Source organism: Myiozetetes cayanensis, unplaced genomic scaffold (assembly GCF_022539395.1).
Source record: "Myiozetetes cayanensis isolate MyiCay16 unplaced genomic scaffold, myiCay2020 scf41, whole genome shotgun sequence".
Taxonomy (NCBI): domain Eukaryota; kingdom Metazoa; phylum Chordata; class Aves; order Passeriformes; family Tyrannidae; genus Myiozetetes; species Myiozetetes cayanensis.
This window is the reverse complement of record NW_026087643.1, coordinates 1,167,772-1,188,199: the sequence shown is the minus strand read 5'-3', so window position 1 is coordinate 1,188,199 and position 20,428 is coordinate 1,167,772. Positions and strand designations below refer to the sequence as shown.

The following is a 20,428-nucleotide window of genomic DNA, read 5'->3' as shown; positions in this document are numbered from 1 at the left end:
CAACGTGCGAGCCAGAGGTGTTGACTCGGAGCCCGGCGTGCTGCCCCTTGGTCTGCTCACGCTCACATTTTGATTGAGAGGTTGTTTTGTTTGTTTTCCCCCCCCCCCCTCCCCACCATTCCTGACACAAGGCACTGTAATTAACAGCCACAGCTCCAGGGGACTCGATTAGGGGGAGGTCCTGTTGACGAGCTCTGGAGATGACGCCGAAAGGACCTTCCCAAGATCCGATTTTTTTGGTTGTTCCGTTCCTGAATCCACCAAACCCTCACCTGTTTCTTGCTCATGCTACAGCATTAATTCCTCCTCCAAGGAAGGAGGAAGGGGGGGAAGGTTCAAAGCCTTTTGTGGGAGGGTTTCTCCCTCCTGGCAACCTGTTTTTGGACCCAGCTGGCTTTGGGGTCCTGTCTGATTTCAGCAGTTCTGTCATTTTTACTCATTTTCTTTTTTTTTTTGCTTTCAAGTTTCTTTCACAATGGCCCGAGATTTCAGGACAATAAATGAATCAATAAAATAAAATGGGTGATTGTTGTTCCTCTCCTGGGACTTTTATCCAGAAGAGTTCCTCAGGAACAACTCAGGGGTCAGGGAAGGAGTTGATCTTTAAGGTTTTGTGACTCTCTGATTCTTTTCACTGGTTTCTACAAGGTCGTGATTCAGCGAACCAAAAGCGTTTGAGGAAACGTTTCGGAGCCAAATCTCGTTCAGGAAAGGTCCTGTTCAGCTCTCAGGTTTAATAACTTAAGCTGAGTCTGGTTGTTGGGCTCCCTGGGAAGCTGATGCAGCCAAAAAGGCGCCGGCAGGAGGAACCCAGCCTGTTCTGGAAGAGATGGCTCAGCTGGGGAGATAAGGAGAGTCCCAGGCTGCAAAAAAAGCAGACACAGGTTTAGCATTTATTTTTAAGTGCCTGCAATTTTCTCTGGAGACAACAACTTGAAGCCCAGTGAAAGAAGGAGGGTTGGTAAAAAAAAAACCCCAACCACTAAGTGTTCCTTTGCATTTTTCAGGCACCTCGAAATGTTGGGAATTCTGAGTCTGGGTGAGGAGTGGAGTGTGAGGTGCTGCTGAGGGAGGGACTGAGTAAGGCAGTGCTACACTAAATACAATCATGGAATGGTTTGGGTGGGAAGGGGACCTTTAAAATCACCCCTTTCCACTTCCTAACATGGGTAGGGGATACCTTCTGCTAGGCCAGGTTGCTCCAACCTGGCCTTGGGCACTTCCAGGGATGGGACAGCCACAGCTTCTCTGGGCAAGCTGTGCCAGGGCCTCCCCACCCTCACAGGGAAGGATTCCTTCCATATATAAATATATAAATATATATTCTGTACATAAATATATAAATAAATAGGATGCAGGTGAGCTCCTTGCACATTCACCTGTCCCAGAAATGTCTCTGCAATCACTGGCTTTTATTATTTTTCAGCTTTCGGGGCTTTTGGTGCTGAATTTTAAGAAGAGAACACGAAGGGGCGACTCAGAAGTCTGAGGTGTCGATGACTCTTGGGTAAAGATGTTGAAGAATAAACAGATTAATACATAAATAAACACATAAACCGTAAATAAACAGATCATAAACTCTTTCTAGTTTTTTTTGGAAATCAAATTTTATTGTCTCATCTGCGTGGTTTTTTTGGGGGGGGGGGTGTTGGGTTGACACATCCGTGTGTCAATTGCCGGGAATCATTCCAGGGAAAACCACCTCAGCTGGCTCTTTCGTGCCGGGCAGACGACACCAAATCGGACTTATATTTCGGAGGAAATTCTAATCAGAGACGAGGAACTCCAGGATCAAATCACAGGCTGGGGAAATGGAACCATCAATTCGATATTTTAGGCGCTGAGAGCACCCGAGGCGGGTCCGGGTTGGATCCTCCCGTTAATACTTGGGGTATGCGGGTGGCATCTTGCAGATGTTCTTGGTGTACTGGGGGCAGTAGGGGGCCGGGGGGCAATAACGCTGCACGGGGGGGCAATAAGACCCCACGGGGGGGCAATAGGACCCCACGGGGGGGTAACAGGGGGTCACGTAGCCGAACTTCTGCACCGGCTGCCTCTGGATGGTGTAGTGGCAGGAGGGCCCCGAGTCGTGGCAGGACGAGCGGGACTCGTGGCAGGAGGTCTCGTGGCTGTGGCAGGAACCCCGGGAGCACATTTTTCCTGGATTGTCAGCGGAGCTGGAGTGGTGAGAGAGACACAGAGAGAGAGAGAGAGAAACAGTCACGTTGTCACAGTGGCCACGACAGACATGATGATATCGACATTCGGGGATTCCCTGTTTGCTTCCTGACTTCCAGTTCTTCAGGGATAAGGAAGTGGTAGCAGGGTTGATTGGGAGATGCTTTATAGCCCCCTTTCCCCCCCCTAAAATTTTTTTGGATGCAAGTTGTTTTTTAGAGGAAAAATTGGTCAAAACCTTCGCTGCCCCCAAGCAACTCCAGACCCTCCAGCGCCTTCTGCTTGAAAACCTTCAAGTCCCTTGTCCTCAAAACTCTCTGTCTCTCCTCTCTGTATTTCCCACAAGATCCTCTGGGCTTTCCTCTCCCTGTGGTTTCCACCCTTTCTGTTGCTTTGCTTCCAGTTGAGCCCCTGCCCAAAGCCTTTATTGTCATTTGCTTTAACAAAACAGCTCCAAGGGGGGACAAGAACTTGGTCCAGAGGTGAGGAGTGAGTGTCCTACTCTACCAAAACTTGCAGGACAACAGGCAGGGACTCCAGAGGAAGAGAAAAACTGGACTTACCCTTTCAGCAATGGGGATGGAGGAGTGTTGGAGCAGAGGAGTGAGTGGAGGGAGCTGGGCTGAGGAGCCTTTTATACATTTCCAAAGGGTTATCTGGGACATGAGACACCTCTTAATTACACATCCCAGCCCATTTCTATCCGCTGGCTTCAGCTTCCCGTGTTTTTCCCTTTGATGCTCTGTGCTTTTGCGATGGTAATTGTCCCATAAGTTATTAATACCAGCTTAATTCCTCCAGCTCCCTATGAAAGAGATTGGAAGGTATTTCACGGGAAGTGACACTGGCTGATTTGGTCATGGGCAACGTGGATCCAGCACAGGAGATGTCTGGTGACCCAGAAGGACCAAGTGCTCAGTGTCACGTGGGACCCATGAGCTCCATGTGATCAACCTCCATGTGAAGGAAAAATGATTGTTAATCCCTGTGGATTATGTTTTAGGGCAGGAATCCTGCAGCTGAGTTGCCCAATGGGACCGGATACGGGAGATTTGCATTAGCCCAAATAATTCCTTCATTGGTAATTCCAACCCTGTCAAGGATTTCTCATCTTCTTCTTCTTCTTCTTCTGACCCTGGCTGGGCACCAAAGTCCTGCCTGCAAACCCCTTCCAGTGTTGGTTCCTCTTTCCACCAAAACCTTGTCATCCAAACCCAACCTGTGGCTTTAAACCCTGTTTTAATCTAATTCTGCAACGTGGTGTTGATGGTATTAAATCCTGGAACAAAATGGCTCCAGGTGAACAGAATCAGAAGGTGATTAAGGTTGGAAAAAGCCCTCCAAGATGATCAAGTCCAATCTTGGACCCATTTCCACCTCATCAATGAGACCAGAGCACTGAGTGCCATGTCCCAGTCACTCCTGGTGGTGTCCTGAAAATGATTTGGTGATTTTCCTGTTCCTCTTTTCCTCTGCCCTTATTCAATTTACTCCTAACTCCCTCCCCCCTCCCCTAGATTTTAAATCAACCCTGTCTTTAAGTCCTTCCTGGGAATCTTCAGCTGAGCTGTGAGAAGTGGGGGGGTCACAGTAATGTTTAAGGTGATATTTTGTACTGCTAGCTGAGGGCAAAGTGCTGGTGTTGCTGTCGTGTTCTCAGTCCTCTCCGCAGCTCTTGTGGGGCAGGGGCGATCAGACAGGGCTGAAGCTCAAGGAAATAAAGAAACCAAACAGAGAAGGAGAACTCCCGAGCCCGGATTTTCCCGTGAATCACGGATCAACTCTCGGGCTCCTTCCATGCCCGGGTACAAGTCATGCCCATCTCACCCAGCAATTACATCTTCTCGTCCCTGTAAAAGGAGGCAGGAATGTGTCAACACCGGGATGACATCGTGGATTAGACGTTCAGGCACGAGGGGTTGGGGGTGACGCTCTGCTGACTCACCGGGATCCCTCAAACTGCCTCCACTCCTGCCTGGGCTTCAGCATCACAGTTTCCACAGTGAGCCCCCCCTAAATCCTTCCCTGCAAAGCTGTGTCCAGGCTGCAGTTGGGACCAGAGAAGCTGTGGCTGCCCCATTCCTGGGAGAGTCCAAGGCCAGCTTGGAGCAGGCTGGGACGGTGGGAGATGTCCCTACCCCGTGGGAGTTGGAATGGTCTGACTCAAACCATTCCATGATTCCCCAGTTTCAGGCCATTCCCTTCAGTTTGACTTGACTTCTGTCGCTCCCCTGTTGTTGACTGAGGTGATTTGCCCAGAAATCCAGAACTTTTAAGGGAAATTAGGGTTTCCATACCTGGCTCTGCCTAAGACCAACCTGTGTGTTTGTTGTAAACTGTGCAAGAGGGAGACTTTTTATGACCCATTTCCCTGCAGAGAGACTCTCCATGGAATAGTTCCCAGCATCGTGGCTGTCATGGCCTTTATGGTAGGGGAAGAGGGAGGGAGGGAGGGGGAGGACAATTCCCTGCTGGATTTTTGCAACCTGCTCCCTCTCTGCTCCACTTCTCGGACGGGCCGAGATAACAAAACCCCAGCTCAGGAGGGATTTGCTGTCTCTGCTCCTCAGATAAACGACACAACCTGCAGCTCCTCAGCTCTGCCCAAGAGCGTGGGTGAGAACTTGGACCGCTCAGAAAGGCTCGAGGTTGGAGATTTTTATCTCCCCTTCCCTCAAAAGAACTCCTTCAGTCAGACTCCAGCCCAGCCTGGAGCCGCCGGTCTGGCTCGGTTTCAACCTCCACTTTGGCACGGGGTGGGTTTGGCACGGGGTGGGTTTGGTACTGGTTGGGGGGTACCTGTTGTTGGGGGGACAGGGACCATCCCTGGCACCACAAAACACCCTCATGCCCAGTCAGAGCCTCACGTTTCTGACCCCTCCACGTTCCTCCCCTGCTCCTGCAGTCACGGGCCCGGCACACGGGAAGGAGGCTCCTCGTTATTTTAATGAAGAGTAATAATAATAAAACAAGTGCTAATAATAAGTTTCTTGTTCCTTTCAAAGGATCAGTGTAAAGCCTTCGCTAATTAAATATCTGGTGCATTACACACACCACGTTGCTCTCGTCCCACGGAGCCAGGAATTCCTGCAGGGATGTGCCTTGGAGATGCTGGGAGAGACCCCAGGGTTGGATCAAATGTGAGGGGAAATAAAACAGGATTTTTTCTGGCCATCTCTCCATCTGATACTCTTTTCCTTTTCCTTCATCTACAAGGGGAGCTCAGAAATTTTATGGTTTTCTGATGAGAAAAGTCAGCTTAAAACTTGTTAAGGACTGGGAATGTTTTTTCTCACTTCGGGAAGTACATCGAGGGAATGGAGCTGGGGAAGGGGCTGGAGCAGCAGGAGAAGGGGCTGGAGAAACTCCTGAGGGAGCTGGGGGGGCTCATCCTGGAGAAAAGGAGGCTCAGGGGGGACCTTCTGGCTCTGGAATTCCCTGACAGGAAGGGGGAGCTGGGGTGGTTCGGGCTCTGCTCCCAGGGAACAAGGGGCAGGAGGAGAGGGAACGGCCTCCAGCTGTGCCAGGGGAGGCTCAGGTTGAGCATGAGGAGGAATTTCCTCCTGGAAAGGGTGGTGAGGCCTTGGCAGGGGCTGCCCAGGGAGGTTTGGAGTCCCCACCCCTGGAGGTGTCCAAGGATGTGGCAATGAGTGCTCTGGGCTGGGGGACAAGGTGGGGATGGGGCACAGGGTGGACTGGATGGGGATTTTCAATGAAGGGAGAGTTACCCCCCAAAAGGTCTATCCAACCCCACGTTCCCCATTTAGAAAGGCCAGAAGGATTATTAAGCATGACACGGTCCCTCCTCTGCTCGTGTCCTCCTGTCAGTGGTGACGAGGGATTGCAGGCTTCCTCGACGGAGTTTGCTCTGCCCAGAGCCTCCCAAACGTGCCTGTGAAGGGTCTGAGGCGCAGAGCCAAGGGCTGTGATTAATCAGAGGTGCTGATCTGCACCTTCAGCCCCAGACAGCTTTTGAAATCCGGCCCCTGGGTTTGTCTGGCTGATGCCCAAGGGACTTGGGAGCTGAGCCACCGTGGCCTTAAATGAAGGGATAATCAAAGTGTGCCTGGGAATGATGCCAAAGATAAGGGAAAACCACTGGAAGAACAACCAGGACGCCAGCACGTTTTTCTGAGCTTTAGGTTTTAATGTTGCGCCTTTGCTACCGGAGACAGAAGTGGGGCGGGGGGGGGGGGAATCGGGAGGTTTGCAAGGAGGCAAATCACGTTTCTGCCTCTCTAATGCCACTTTTGGGGTCTCAGGGGAGCAGGAGGGAAGGGGCAGGACCCGCCCAAGCTCGGGGCTGCACCTTGCAGGGGGGCAGAGGGGGAGAGTTGTGCAGCCCCTCCCCGGGGGATGTGTGCGCTGAGCGTCGCATCCTCCTCCCTTCACTTCTTCTGCGGCGGCTGCTGCTGCTGCTGTGGCGGCCACTGCACCGGCTGCTTGATCTGCTGGTGCTGCTGCTGGCAGGGCACGGGGGCCACGGGCACCTGCCCGGCCCCGGGGGCCACGGGGCACTGCGGGGTGAGCACCACCACGGGCGTGACATCGGGCACGGCCGTCACCTCGTGGCACACGAGCCCCTCGGAGCCGGAGCCGTGGCAGGACCGGTCGCTGTCGTGGCAGGAGGAGCCCCCGCCGTGGCAGGAGCTCTCGGAGCTGTGGCAGCCTCTGTTCTCACGGGAGCACATCTTATTTTTTTTGTTTGTTTTTCCTGGAGGAATTGGCTGGGCAAACCTTGGGAAGGAGAGAGGTTTGTTGTTAGAGGCGTGAAGTGCTTTGGGTTGGGTTTCCTCACCGGGCTTATGAGCCCAGTGAAGATTTGCCTTTCTGCCCATCCTATTCTCCCCAAGCTGGGGTTTCATTCCAGTGCTGGATCAACCAGGACCAGCTGAACACCCTCATGAGCTCCCACAGGAGCCCTGAACCCCGTTGATGCTGGGCTCCATGAGCTGATTCCCTGATGTTCCATGAGCTGATTCCCTGCTCTTCCATGAGCTGATTCCCTGCTCTCCCTTGAGCTGATTCCTGCTCTTCCATGAGCTGATTCCCTGCTCATCCTTGAGCTGATTCCCTGCTCTTCCATGAGCTGATTCCCTGCTCTCCCTTGAGCTGATTCCCTGGTCTTCCTTGAGCCGCTTCCCTGCTCTCCCTCGAGCTGCTTCCCTGCTCTCCCTCGAGCTGATTCCCTGCTCTCCCTCAGGGTATTTCCCTGCTCTCCTTCGCTGCCCCCTGGGATGGTCTCAGGGCCGTGTAACGGAGGAGGAGCAGAAGCTCTGTGGGATTCCAGGCTATCCTCCACCAGCAAGAGGCATCTTGGCAAGGATCCCAAGAATCTGTAGCCTAGAGGAGCCCTGGCACAGCTGGGGAATTTACAGTCAGGACAGGCAGAGGAGAATCAGCAAAATACCCCTCCAAAGCCGGGTGCCCCAAAAATGAAGACCTTCCTGTGCCTTCCTCCCTCCTTGTGTCCCCTACTCCCTCTGTCCCCTGGGGATTTGTGGCCAATTTCCCCAGGGAAACCCTCAGTGCACATCCCAACCCCCTCCTCAGGATTTCTGGCGTTTCAAGGAGGCAAAAAAGGCATCCAGGATGTGGCTGAGCTGAAAGCTGCTCATGCTGCTCCTTCCTCTGCCACTTGAAATCCACTTTTTCTGTTCTTTCCTGAATTTCTTCAAGGACAGCTTAATACTTTCAGCTTAAGGAGCTTAGTAAAGGAGTCAGGTTTATAAATGCAATTAAAAATTCCCAGCTTAAACCCAAGGTCTTATGAAAGATCTGCTTCCCCATTCATTCCTAAATCCCATTATTTGCTTTTCTTCACTTCCAGTTTGGAAACTAGAAAGTTTCTGGAATAATCCCAAATATCTTTACAGGTGATGAGAACAACAAATTTTGCTTCTTGGCGTAGGAAGTCCTGATTTTTTGAGAGCACAAAACAGCCACAGAGCCAAGGGCTTGGCTCTCAATCCATCCCAGAAAATACCACCAGAAGCATCTTCCTAAGGGCAAAGCCCGGCTCAGCACAGCCCTAATTTGAGTCAGAAATAAAAATTAGCGGTTGAGCAGTGACTTACCTCGGCTGTGAAGGCTTCTGGAGAAGGAGTGGAGCTGAGTGAATGAGCTGCCCTCCCATCCAAGGACTTTTATACAGTTCCCCAAGTCTCTTCCTGAAAAATGCAATCACCCCCTGGGGAAAGATGACCGAGGTATTTACAAAACAGCCACACCCCCCCTAATTAACCACCACCATCAAAAGCTTATTCAACCCGATTTCTGCGATTGACTTGTCATCCCGTGTGGATTGTCTTCCTCGTTACACAGCTTTAATTGCCACCCTGGGCCCCTGCAGGTTGTAATGCCCAGCAGTGAAAACCCCGTGGGTGGGTCGACTGTCTCACCGTCAGGGCCGGATGAGTTTTAGGTTGCAAAACGGGTGGCAAAGGTGGTGCCTTTTTTTGGGTTCTGTATCCTCCCGAAACCTCTCACCTGGAGTGTGGCAGGAAGGAGAGGCCACAGGGCCCAGTCCTCTCTGGCTGGTTTTGGCCAGGCTGGGCTCTTGGGGCAGGGGAGAAGAAGCTCCATTTTTGGGTCCTTGCCATCAAAAATGGCTGAGTTCTTAGGAAGTCCTCCAAAAACACCCCCCCAAAAACATCTTCACGGTTGTCTTCCGCCCTGCAAGACACCTGCAGGTGCCAGAAGTTCATGAGGGTCCCCTCTCCATCTCCTTTCTCTCACAGGGTCATTTCCCAGGGCAATAAAAGCAGGATAATGAGGCGCCTGTGGCTGCCGTGGCCGGTTCTGAGAGCTGTGACAGGGCAGTGACCTGGCCAAGCCAAGTAGCGGATCCGGCCAATTTTGGGAAGTTCTTGGCTTAGACCTGTGAGTGTCCCAAAAATGCTTCCCCAGCAGGAGGAGGGAAAATCAGCATGAGGAGGAACGTGAGGAGAACTCAACATGAGGTTGAACTTCTTTCCATGGAGGGTGGGAGAGCCCTGGACCAGCTGCCCAGGGAGGGTGTGGAGTCTCCCTCTCAGGAGACATTCCAAACCCCACCTGGATAAGTCCCTGTGTCACTTGCTCTGGGTGACCCTGCCTTGGGCTGGGGGGGTGTTGGACTGAGTGGTCTCCAGAGGTCCCTTCCACCCCCGAAATTCCACGATTCTCTGATTCTCCCCCTGTGTTCATCCACTTCACATCTAATTTACGGCCATCTCCCTCTTGCTGACACAGTGGCCGCCAACATTTTTCCTGGCCAGCCCCAAGAGGCCCCCAGATGGAATTTCTCTCTGCAAATCTCCTTTTCTGTCCCATTTTTTATCTTTTTCATTTAGCAGAGACGGGACAGAGGTGCCCGCAGAAGCCTCTTGAGCAAACCGTGAGTAAGCTGTGAGTAAAACGCTCGCTCAGGGCCCACGTAGCTGAGCTCACCACACGTCCCCATCTCACCCAGCTGTCCCCTGGGGCAGGATGGGGGCATCTGGGTGCAGAGCAGCTCTTGCAACCCCGGGGGGGGAACTCGCCCTGGCCCCGGTGAAATCATCTGTGCAACCGGGACCGGTTTCTCCTCTTCCCCCTGCCATCAACACCTCGACCGTGGAATTTCGGCAGGGATCACGTGCTCTCCCTCCCTTTTTCCATCAGAACTCCCTCCTGGGAACCACGGGGGCTTTGTTGGGCAGCGAGGGTTGAAGCCCCAGGGGTGGCTCCCGCTAAAACAACCCCTCGAGTTTCTGTCCAGAGGCGCCACTTGGAGACTTTCCCGCGTCGCTGTTTCCCCCTCAGCCTGTTTGCCAACAGCTCCACGAGAGGGGGCACGGCCCTGGCGAGCACGGGCATGCTCGTGGATGAGAGTCCTTCCTTATCAGGGCTCGCCAGGACGGGGAGGACTCGTTCCTGCCCTGTCGCACAACGAGCTGGGAGGGAACCTTGGCATCAAACCCGCCCTGTGCCTCCTCCCAGCCTGACGGTGCAGGCAGATCTGGATGCAGCTCCAGCTCTCCTCCTGCCTGTAAGAACCACCTGGGTCTATGAAACTATTTTATCACCCAGACTTGTGGTGTGCTCTTGGTAGAAGCCTCCAAAAACCGGCCAGGAGGGACAGGGAATAAGAAATGGATTTTTAAAGTGTTTTCTGTTTTCTTCGGATTGGGAGGGATTGAAATTTGGGGTGGTTTTTGTTCAGTTGAATAGACACAAAGATTTGAACTTCCCCCCTCCCCAGGTTTGGTTTTCTGGAAGTCTCTTGGAATTCTTTTGGAGCTTTTTGGAGTTCTTTCACTACTTTTGACGCTCTCAGAGGAATTAGGGAAAGTCACAGAAGTCAGTAATGAAGCTGTAGATTTTAGGAATTTAAGCAGATGCAAATAAATGGGAAAGCTGCCTAATTTTAGGATGGATTTTAATGTGACTGGTGAGAAAACCTTGTGTAATGTTCCCTGCACAACATTCATAGTCCATATCACAGTGTGGAGGATCCCTCTTGTGGTACCAAACATGGGTTTAGATCTGAGAGGATTTGGGCCTTTGGGTGTTTTCCAAACACGAGGGCAAACTTTTCTGGGCTGGAAGGGCCAGAAAACCCCCACGGGTGGGTGAAAGCAGGAGGGTGAAAAATAACCAGCGTGATTTCACATCTCACTTTTAAAATGGGGATGAGTCAAACGACCGCAGTCCTGGAAGATGAAACGCTTGGCAAACGCCACAGCCCTGGATGTTCAACCTGCCCCAGCACGGAGGAACCATCCCCTCCCAACCTGTGCCTAATTTAGGGCCTGATATCCCATCCAAAAACCATCCTGGAGGAGGATACGGAGGAGCAGAAGCCAACGAGCTCGTTCTGAGTTGCCTCACGCGCCGGGGTTGACGCGCTCCGGGTTGCGCCATCCCCCTGCAACTCCCCTGGGCCGAGGAACCCCTGCGTGGAGCCGTTCCCAAGTAAACAACCTTTCACTCCCAAAGGTCACGCTGTAAATAATAATCAGTGGGGAAAAATAAAAAAAAAAAACGGGAGTTTTGCATATCTCCTTCATTTAGCTCACGGGGGGTGGGTCTGGGCAAGGGAGCAGCTTTTCCGTTGGGTGGGAACAGCCCCGACTTCAGCAAGAGGCAAATGAAGAAGCAAATCCCAGAATGCCACAATAGCTGGGGTTGGAAGGGAACCTGTGGAGATCACAGGGACATGTCCAGGTGGCTCTGGGATGTCTCCAGAGAGGGAGATTCCAAGCCTTCTCCACGGTCCATGGCAAGAAGTTCTTCCTCATGTTGAGGTGGAACTTCCTGAGGTTTAGTTTATGGGCACCGCTCCTTGTCCTGTCTCTGGCAACCCTGGAAAACTCTGGCACCGTCCTCTTGCCACCTGAGCCTTCTCTTGCTGTTGAAAACACCGCATTTTAATTCTACCAAAACCAAAGTTACATTTAAGGGCGGCTCTAAAACACAAATAAAAAAACGTCGCGGGGACTCCTCGAGGATCCCTTCCTGCTTTGGGAGAAGGAGAGCCAGAAATGAAAAGAAAACCATTCAAGTATTAAAACAGCCCGCAGGCCACCGAGTTTTATTTTCCAACCCAGGATCCAAAAGGGGCGTGGAGAGGAGAAAAATCTTTTCCTGCCACCAATCACAAACCACTTCTCCCAGCACAGCCCCTCTTGAGGGACACGTGTCATTATGGAAAAGCCCACCCTGTGGCCCATCCAGGGGCACTTTTTCCCGAGCAGGGGGGGTGAGCTGCTGGCTCAGTCACTTCTTCTGGCTGGGGGGCCAGTGGCTTTTCTGTTTGCACTGCTGGCTCTTGACGCTGGGAGCCACCACGGGGCACTTCTGCTGCACCACAGCCTGGGAGCACCCGCCCGAGAAGCCCCCGCCGGCGTAGCCAGACCCTCCACTGCAATACCCTGCCCCCTCACCGACCCCCCCCATCGTCAGGGCGTCACTTGGGGGTGATGGGGGTGCAGGGTACCCATACCCAGACCCTCCTCCCAAATCCCCAGCGTGTGCCGAGTCCTCTCTGCTGTGCCCCCCTCCCCACCCCGCGCCGTAAGCGGGGACCGTCCCCACCGTGACGCCCCAGCCGGACGTCCCCCCGCAATCCCCGCTGGTTATCACCACAGACCCCTCCCTCCCGCACGTGTAGCCCCCCGAAATGCTGTAGGTGGGCGAGGCGGGCGGGCAGTAGGAAGGCCGGGGGCAGTAGGAAGGTCTCCGGGTGTAGGTGACCGAGCCTTCCCTGCCCCAGGAGAAGGAGGCGCGTCCGTGGGGGTCGGAGAAGCTCCCGCTGCAGAACCCGCCGTGGTGCAGGGAGATGTCCCTGGAGTAGCCCCGGTTCCTGTGGGCGCACTTGCCTCGGAGACAGTGGTAAAGCTGGAAGTGAAGAAAGGAAGGAAAGAGGAAACCACCCGGATTTGCACAGTTTTGCTTCGTTTTCCCAACGTGGCAGGAGTTGGAGGGGGAAAAATCAAGGAAAGCTTTGTCAGGGCCTGGGGGCGACTCCAGCCTTCAAACTGCCAAGCTCTGAGAGAACAAGGAATGGTTTGGGTTGGAAGGAGACCTTAAAAATCAGCTCCTTCCAACCCCCTGCCACGGGTAGGGACACCTTCCCTGGACCAGGTTGCTCCAAGCCCCTGTTCTTCAAATCCAAAGGTAGCTGGACTCTTCCTGGGATAGCTTCCCTCCTTTTTATCTCCAGGGTGTATTTCCAGAGAACCAAAATTCTTTTGCCATCTAAAAACTGCCGTGGCTTTCCCCACTCACCTCCATGTGCCTGCAGCTGCAGAGCTGCAAAATAACAGCCAGGATTATCCTTGTTTCTGTTTTCAGCCCGTTGCAAGGAGCAGTGGATCAAAGTTTCCACTCCAAGTGATGTTTCTGGCTCTGTTATTTCACCCCCCCTAAAAGGTCTTTTAGGGAAGGTAATTGGCCCCACACACAGAGGTCTGTGGCCATTATGAATCAGAGTTTGTTATTAAATAACATCAAAAACGGGTGCCAGGTTTTGCAAACCACATTCAAACCCACAAAGGTGGTGCAGTCACCACGTGCTGCTCCCACCACAGACTAATCTGGGTTTTGCCCTCTGGTTCCCAGTCCGGTGACTGAGGGTTTTTTGATCCATCCAGAAGAAAACTGCTCAGATCCCGAGGACTTTGCTGGGGCAGAGGGGTCCTGCTGCAAGCACAGCTCAGGGTCCCAAAGGAAGGTGCCTCCCAGGGACGTGAATTAAACTAAAATCTCAAAAAATAATCAGACTTACCCGCTTGAGCCATCGGAAACACATTTAGAAGGTAAAAGTCGACCTGAGTGAGGAGCTTTGCCAGCCTCGGGAACATTTATATGGCGTTTAACATATATGGGAAGTGAGACACCCTCGGGAATGATAAGGATTATTTACCTATCAAACTGGGATTTCAAAGTGTTTGCTTTGAGTCATGGCAACGATCCATATCTCCCTTCACACACTAATTGTTAGTCCTGCCTAATGAGCCCGTGCCTGGGCTCGTGGCCCGGGCTGTTGGAGGAACATTCCGGCCCTTGGAGAGGTGGGGGAGACCCAGGGGAGGTGGGTGGGAATGTGGGTGGGTGGGTGTAGGGGAATGCAAGAGGATTAAGGAGTGTGGGGCAGAGGGCAGAGGAGCATCTGGTGGCACTTTGACCCCACCCCAGCAGCTCCCCGGTGGCTCCAGGGTGAGATTTCCCCAAGGGAAAAAACATTTACATCCAAACCAGGCGGTCACCAGAAGGGATTGATTCCCCTCCCTGAATTGGGAATTTTACAAGGGTGCTAGAGATGTTCTGGAAAGCTCATGGGAGAATTTGTGGAGGTGAGAGTGTCCTACTGCCTGAACCCAGCGTGGCTGGATGGTGTTTTAGGGAAGGATCGTGCCTCCAAAATGCCTGGCCCTTCCTCCTTTTCCATATCCTTCTTCTGCCTTGGAAAGGAAGGGTGGTCTGGAGGGTTGCAAGATCCAAGCTGGCATCCCCAGCTCGTGGAATTTGGACCAGGCCTGCTCATCTCCAAGGAATTTTTGCTGTGGGGACAGAAAGCCTTGCACAAGGGGGGTGGTGATGCCATGGCAGGTTGTGAAAGCCCCGGGCAGGGAGGGATTTGAGGCCTGGAGGCATCTTCTGGAGCGTGTTGAGCTGCCTGAGGGGACTTGCTGCTGGTTTTAGTTCCCTTTACGACCCTGGGCTGATTTGGCTCCCTCAGTGTGTGGGGCTTCCCTCTGGGAACACATCGTGGAATCCCAGAATCCCTGAGGTTGGAAAAGGTCTCCAGGATCATCCAGTCCACCCGGTGCCCCATCCCCACCTTGTCCCCCAGCCCAGAGCACTCAGTGCCACTTCCACTCCTTCCTTGGACACCTCCAGGGGTGGGGACTCCCCCACCTCCCTGGGCAGCCCCTGCCAAGGCCTGACCACCCTTTCCAGGAGGAAATTCCTCCTGATGGACAACCTGACCCTCCCCTGGCACAGCTTGGGGCTGTTCCCTCAGCTGCCCTGAGGTTTGCAAAGCTGAAGGGAAAGGGGGAAGGGTGGCAGGGACGTGATGTTATTGCACACTTTGGGCATCAACAGCTGCTCTTGGGCCATCCCCACTCCCAGTTCATGGGATGAGCCTGGCCATGTGTCCCACCAGCTCCACACAGGTGGCCATGGGGTGCTGGTTCCTCAGAGGAGGTGGAACCGTGAGCTGGGGTGGTTCACACTTTTGTGAGCCGTGATCAGGCACCGAAGAGATGTTGGGTGCTGTGGTTATTTGGCATTTTGGGCTCTGCTCTTCCTCTACCAGGTGGAAAATGAAAGGTCCAAACACTCTGGGGCAACAAACTGGGTGGTTTTGGAGCTTCATCTGCAGCAAAGCACTGCTGAGCCCATCGTCATCTCCTCTACAAGGAGGAGTGAAACAGCTCATCAGGTGGATTTCTACCTTCCAAGACCAGGAGATGCCCGGTGGTAACATGAGAAATAACAAAAATCCCCACAAAAAAAGGCAGTTTTGAGCTATTATAATATTTATTAGATATAAAAAGCAGCACAACGTTGTCAGAGGCCTCCCAGCACCAGCAGCAGGGCAACCAGGTAAGTCCTGGGGTTCTCAGCATCCAGGTGAGCATCCAAGGAGGAGGAGAGGACTAGGCAATCAGAGCAGGGTCTGGGGGTGCAGAGGTGCCCCAGCAGAACCTCAGCTGGTCCTGCTGGACCTGGAGCAGTTACTTCTGGCCAGAGGGGAAGTAGCAGCTCTGCTTGGCCTGGTGGGACACGACGCTGGGGATGGCGATGGGGCACTTCTGCTGGGAGGACTGGGAGGACCCTCCAGAGCTGATGATGATGGTCTGGCCAGAGGAGCCGCCACCAGATCCCCCACAGCATCCAGAGGATCCTCCACCTCCCATGATGATCTTCCCTCCTGAGGAACCCCCACCACATCCTCCTCCCATGCCATACCCGCCGCTGGACCCTCCACCACAGTACCCAGAGGAGCCTCCACTGCCTCCTCCTACAATGATGGTCTTCGATCCTGAAGATCCCCCACCGTACCCTCCTCCCATCCCATAGCTGGACCCTCCACCGCAGTATCCAGAGGAGCCTCCACCTACAATGATGCTCTTTGAAGATCCACCACCACAGCCACCACCGTATCCTCCTCCCATCCCGTATCCCGAGGAACCTCCGCTGCACCATCCAGAGGAACCTCCACTGCTCCCGCCTCCAATGATGCTCTTGGATCCCGAATATCCGCCACCGTATCCTCCTCCCATGCCGTAGCCTGAGGAGCCCCCACTGCAGCATCCACTGCTCCCGCCTCCAATGATGCTCTTGGATCCCGAATATCCGCCACCGTATCCTCCTCCCGTGCCGTAGCCACCACAGGATCCTCCGCTACCTCCGCCTACAATGATGGTCTTGGACCCTGAGGAGCCACCCCCACAACCACCACCGTATCCTCCTCCCATTCCATAGCTGGATCCTCCACATCCAGAGGAACCTCCCCCCACGACGACGCTCTTCGAAGATCCGCCGCCGTAGCCTGAACATCCTCCGCTGGAACCTCCGCCTCCAACTATGACCTTGGCTCCTGAAGATCCACCACCATAGCCTGAACATCCTCCGCTGGAACCTCCACCTCCAACTACGACCTTGGCTCCTGAAGATCCACCACCATATCCTCCCCCCACCCCACAGCCACCGCTGGACCCTTCACTGCAGCATCCAGAGGAGCCTCCGCTGCTCCCTCCTACAACGACGACTTTCCCTCCTGAAGACCCTCCGCCGTATCCTCCTCCCATGCCGTAGCCCCCGCTGCAGCAGGACCCGCCTCCTCCGCCCCCAGAGCTGACAATGATCTTGGCTGACTCCCCGGAGCAGCAGGAGGAGCCTTGGGACTGGTAGCCCGAGGAGCTGCCCCCGTGGCACGAGGAGCCCCCGCCGTGGCAGCCGCTGGACTGGGAGGACATCCCGTGGCAGCCTCCGGAGCTTTGTCTGGAGCACATCTCCGAGCTGTGAACCTGCAAGGGAGGAGAACCCCAGAGATGCAGCTGAGCCTTCACAGCAGACCCCCCTAAAAAATAAATAAATGGAAGAGAGGTCCCAGGAAACGCCCCTTTTTGCCCCGTTCCTGGAGCTTTAAACCCCCTCACCCCGGTGAGGCACCAGGAAGAGCTCCCAGGGAGTGCCCTGCGGGTCACGACAGTTACAGAAACGCTCTCAGCGCTTCCCAAGGTGTGCACACACGCTCTGACACGCTCCCAGCTGGCAGCCTAAAACGTCTCGTCCTGCTGGAGGTCCCCTCTGGACATCCAACGCTCCCAGCAGCTGAAAATTCAGCCCTCGGAGCATCGGGCTGCGACTGCCCCCTCTAAGGAAGGGCGGCTCTGCTGGCACTTCAGATGGGTTTGTGGAGCCACCACAAGTTCCCCTGTTTGAAGAACCCTCAAAGACCAGCTGGTGGAGGGATCTCCCTGCACTGGGGGGTCCAAAATTTTCCGTATCAACGGCCTTACCTTCGGTGGATCCGGGAACTGGGCGATGCTCGGCGGAGGGTGAATGAGGAGCCCCGGGATGGGTGAGCTTTTATATCGTGCACATCGTGCTCCCCAGGGGAAGTGAGGACACCCTGAGGAATGCTGAGAGGTTTATTTACAGAGAGCTTGGCTCTGGCTGCCTCCTTCTTTGACTCACTTGCAGCACAGGGGTGATGGGAAGGAGATGCATCAACCACTTTCCGCAGCGCAGTTTGTAATTCTGTTTAATGATTCGCTTCCGGAAGTCTTGCCCTCAAACGGGGGCAAACGGCTTCTTGGGGTCTGATGTGGGGGCTCCCTGATGGGTTTCTGATGAATTGAAACTTCTTGGGTGCTCAGCAGAGAGTGGAGACAGAGAAGATGCTGAGGGGTGGAGACTGGGGCGAGTTTGGGCCAGAGAGTGATGGAAGGATGAGGGTGAAGGACGTGCTGGAGCAGAGCCCCAGAGAATTTTGGGGAAAGGGGGATTTCCTCAAGGACTGGCAAGAGGGGGAGCTGGATGGGGAGCAGGAGTATGTCCAGTGTGTCCTTTCCTGCTGGGAAAGGCTCAACAGGCCGGAGGTACCTCCTCAGGTGGCGTTCACTGCTTTGGAGACCCCATTTCAGATGACACTGTGAGGGTGACAGAGACAGGGGGGACATTTCCCCTCATCCTTTCAGGAGCCTGAGGTGAAAAGAGCTGTTAAAAGGAGAAGAGAGGTCTGTGCTCAGCTCCAGCTTCCAGGGGTCCCCAACCTCCAAACTGGAGTGAGCAAATTCTCGAAACCCTTCTGTTTGCAAAGGCGCATTTTGAAGGCCACCAAGCCCCTACCCTGGAGCTCTAGGGCAGCAAACATTTCCCCTGCCTCGACAGGACCCGTTTTCTGAGGGTCCTCACTGGCCAAACACGTGAGCTGGGGAGTCACCTGGGTATTTTCCTTGCTGGAGGGGGACAGTTTGTCACCACAGTTGTCCCAGCACCGGCTGCTGCGTGTTGTGCAGCCTCATCCTGACGCTGCGTCACGCGTGCTTGGAGCCTGACAGCAGATCCACCCTCCTGGGACACTGAGTAGAGATGGAATAATAGGGGGTTTAACTGTGAGGAGGACTCCTGACAGCAGCAGCAGCAGGTTCCAGCCCTGTCACCACGACGGTGATTTTGGGAGTGCACACCCAGCACCTCTGGTATGGGGACAGGAGCATCAGCACCAAGTCATGAAGGGAGATGGGGGGTGAGGGGGTTGTTCTGCATTTTGCTTTGGACTCCTTCCAGTCCAAAGGGCCTTATCTGTGCTCTCATCTCCAGATCTGAGGTGTCGCCGCGCGGTTCTGGCTCTCGGCTGAGCGTGGGTGTTGTACCTGTGAGGATCTCAACACCTTGATCCCTTCCGTGCCTCTGACGTGCAGGGACTTGCTCAGAGGGACACCCGGGGATTAGCAGCTCATCAGCACTCAGGGACAGCCGGGGATTAGCAGCTCAGTGGGACCCAGGGTGCGAGGAGAGGTTTTTGGAAGGGGTGGTGAGAGGGGCTCACAACCCAACCATGGATTGTGGAGACCACAAAGGCTTCACCCCTGCAGGGAGTGGAAATACTAAACCTGTAGCACATGGACCTGTTTGGTACCTGCCAGGTGTGGGGGGAAAGTGTGGCAGGATCCAGAGCTGCTGGAGGGATTGACACTGCCACAGCCCCTCCCAGCCTGAAGATCGAGGTGGGATCTCGATCCCTGCGCTGGGTAAAGGGAAATGGGGGGATGCAAAAGGCCCCAAATTCAGGCCACTCTGCCTGTTGTCTGATGCTCTGCCTGGGCTTTCTTCTGCCCTGCAGTCCCATCACCCCCAGGATGGGCTGGCAGGTCATGTCACCTCTCAAGTCTCATCGCTGCAAACACCTCACCTTGGGGTGTGTCCCTAAAAAACCCTTGGCCAGATCCCACATTCCCGTTTTCCCAGAGCTTCCTTCACGCACAGAAGTGCCAGTGTTGATGGTTGACACGGTGAAGGTGCTGCTGGGGTAAGAAGAACTCCCCAGTTTTTGTCCAAAAGGCAGAAGCTGGTCAGTCTCTATCCCCCAGGAGTTTGAGTGGCCAGTGATTCCCTTTATTCCTGATTTTGTTTCCTCCCCAACAATCACTTTCGTGAGATGGACAAGAACCCTCTTGGCTTCAAGTTCTCTGGACTGATCACACCTGTCCTAAAGAGGACTTTGGGAGTCTTCTTTGAGAGGACTTTCCCACTTTGAGAGGAAATGCATCCCATGTCCTGGGATGCATCCAAAGGGGCGTGGGCAGCAGGGTGAGGGAAGGGATTCTCCCCCTCTGCTCTGCTCTGGTGAGATCCCACCTGGAATACTGAGTCCAGTTCTGGTGTCCCCAACATAAAAGGGGAGATGGAACTGTTGAAGCAAGCCCAGAGGGGGCCATGAAGTTGATAAAGGGGCTGGAGCATCTTCCCTATGGAGAATTGTCCCCTGTGAGGGTGGGGTGGTCCTGGCACAGCTTGCCCAGAGAAGCTGTGGCTGCCCCTGGATCCCTGGAAGTGTCCAAGGCCAGGTTGGAGTAACCTGGGCTAGTGGGAGGTGTCCCTGCCCATGGCAGGGGAAGGAACTGGGTGAACTTCAAGGTCCCTTCCAACCCAAACCACCCTATAATTCCATGAATTGCTGCTGATTTCTCCACAAACATTGCTGGATGTTTCCTGCCATAATTAATGGCTTTGTGATTAATCCAGAGAAGGTGAGTCCATGAAATCCCAAGTGTCTTTCCAAAGGATGCTGCTCTTTGAGCAGGAAACCTCTGCAGGGAAACCCAGCCCTTGGGATTTCTTTGGGAAGGGGAAAACCGAGGAGGGGCAATTCCCCAGGTTGAAGCTGCAAACTTTGGTGGTTATTTGCAAGTGGGACAAATGACCATCTGCTTCCACAGGGAGGTTTCTCTCAGGGAAGATCTGCCAACAGCACTGGAGGCCGAAGAACATTCCACAGAGGAATGTTTTTGACACATTATTTGATTTTTTTGGTGGGGGAAGTAAACAGGGGGCATGAGAAAGGATAAAAGCAACCTCACACAACCAGTTCTGTCTGCACACTGAAATCTTTATTTCCCATTGCATTGATGGCACCCAGAGGAGCCACCTGGGAATTCACAGCTCCGGGATGTAGCACCGAGGGGACACGAGGGAGGGAGGGGGCTGTGCGTGGAGGGAGCAGGAGGAGGGCACAGATGGGCTGGTCCTGCTGGACCTGGAGCTG

General features: G+C 54.1%; 3 protein-coding genes across 3 annotated transcripts; all 3 read right to left on the bottom strand.

The window, feature by feature from the left end:
* Window positions 1–1,879: 1,879 nt before the first annotated feature.
* LOC126647959 (putative small proline-rich protein 5) lies at window positions 1,880–2,155 on the bottom strand. Its single transcript, XM_050330578.1, has one exon. The coding sequence runs from the start codon at window positions 2,153–2,155 to the stop codon at window positions 1,880–1,882; it is 276 nt and encodes a 91-aa protein (XP_050186535.1).
* A 9,764-nt stretch (window positions 2,156–11,919) lies between these two features.
* Window positions 11,920–12,936, bottom strand: LOC126647809 (eggshell protein-like). The gene is made up of 2 exons (XM_050330339.1): window positions 12,931–12,936; window positions 11,920–12,540 (listed from the first exon to the last, which is right to left on the bottom strand). Exons 1-2 carry the CDS (start codon window positions 12,934–12,936, stop codon window positions 11,920–11,922), a joined length of 627 nt encoding a protein of 208 aa, XP_050186296.1.
* Window positions 12,937–15,386: 2,450 nt separating this feature from the next.
* LOC126647967 (loricrin-like) lies at window positions 15,387–16,667 on the bottom strand. Its single transcript, XM_050330587.1, has one exon. The coding sequence runs from the start codon at window positions 16,665–16,667 to the stop codon at window positions 15,387–15,389; it is 1,281 nt and encodes a 426-aa protein (XP_050186544.1).
* Window positions 16,668–20,428: the final 3,761 nt, after the last annotated feature.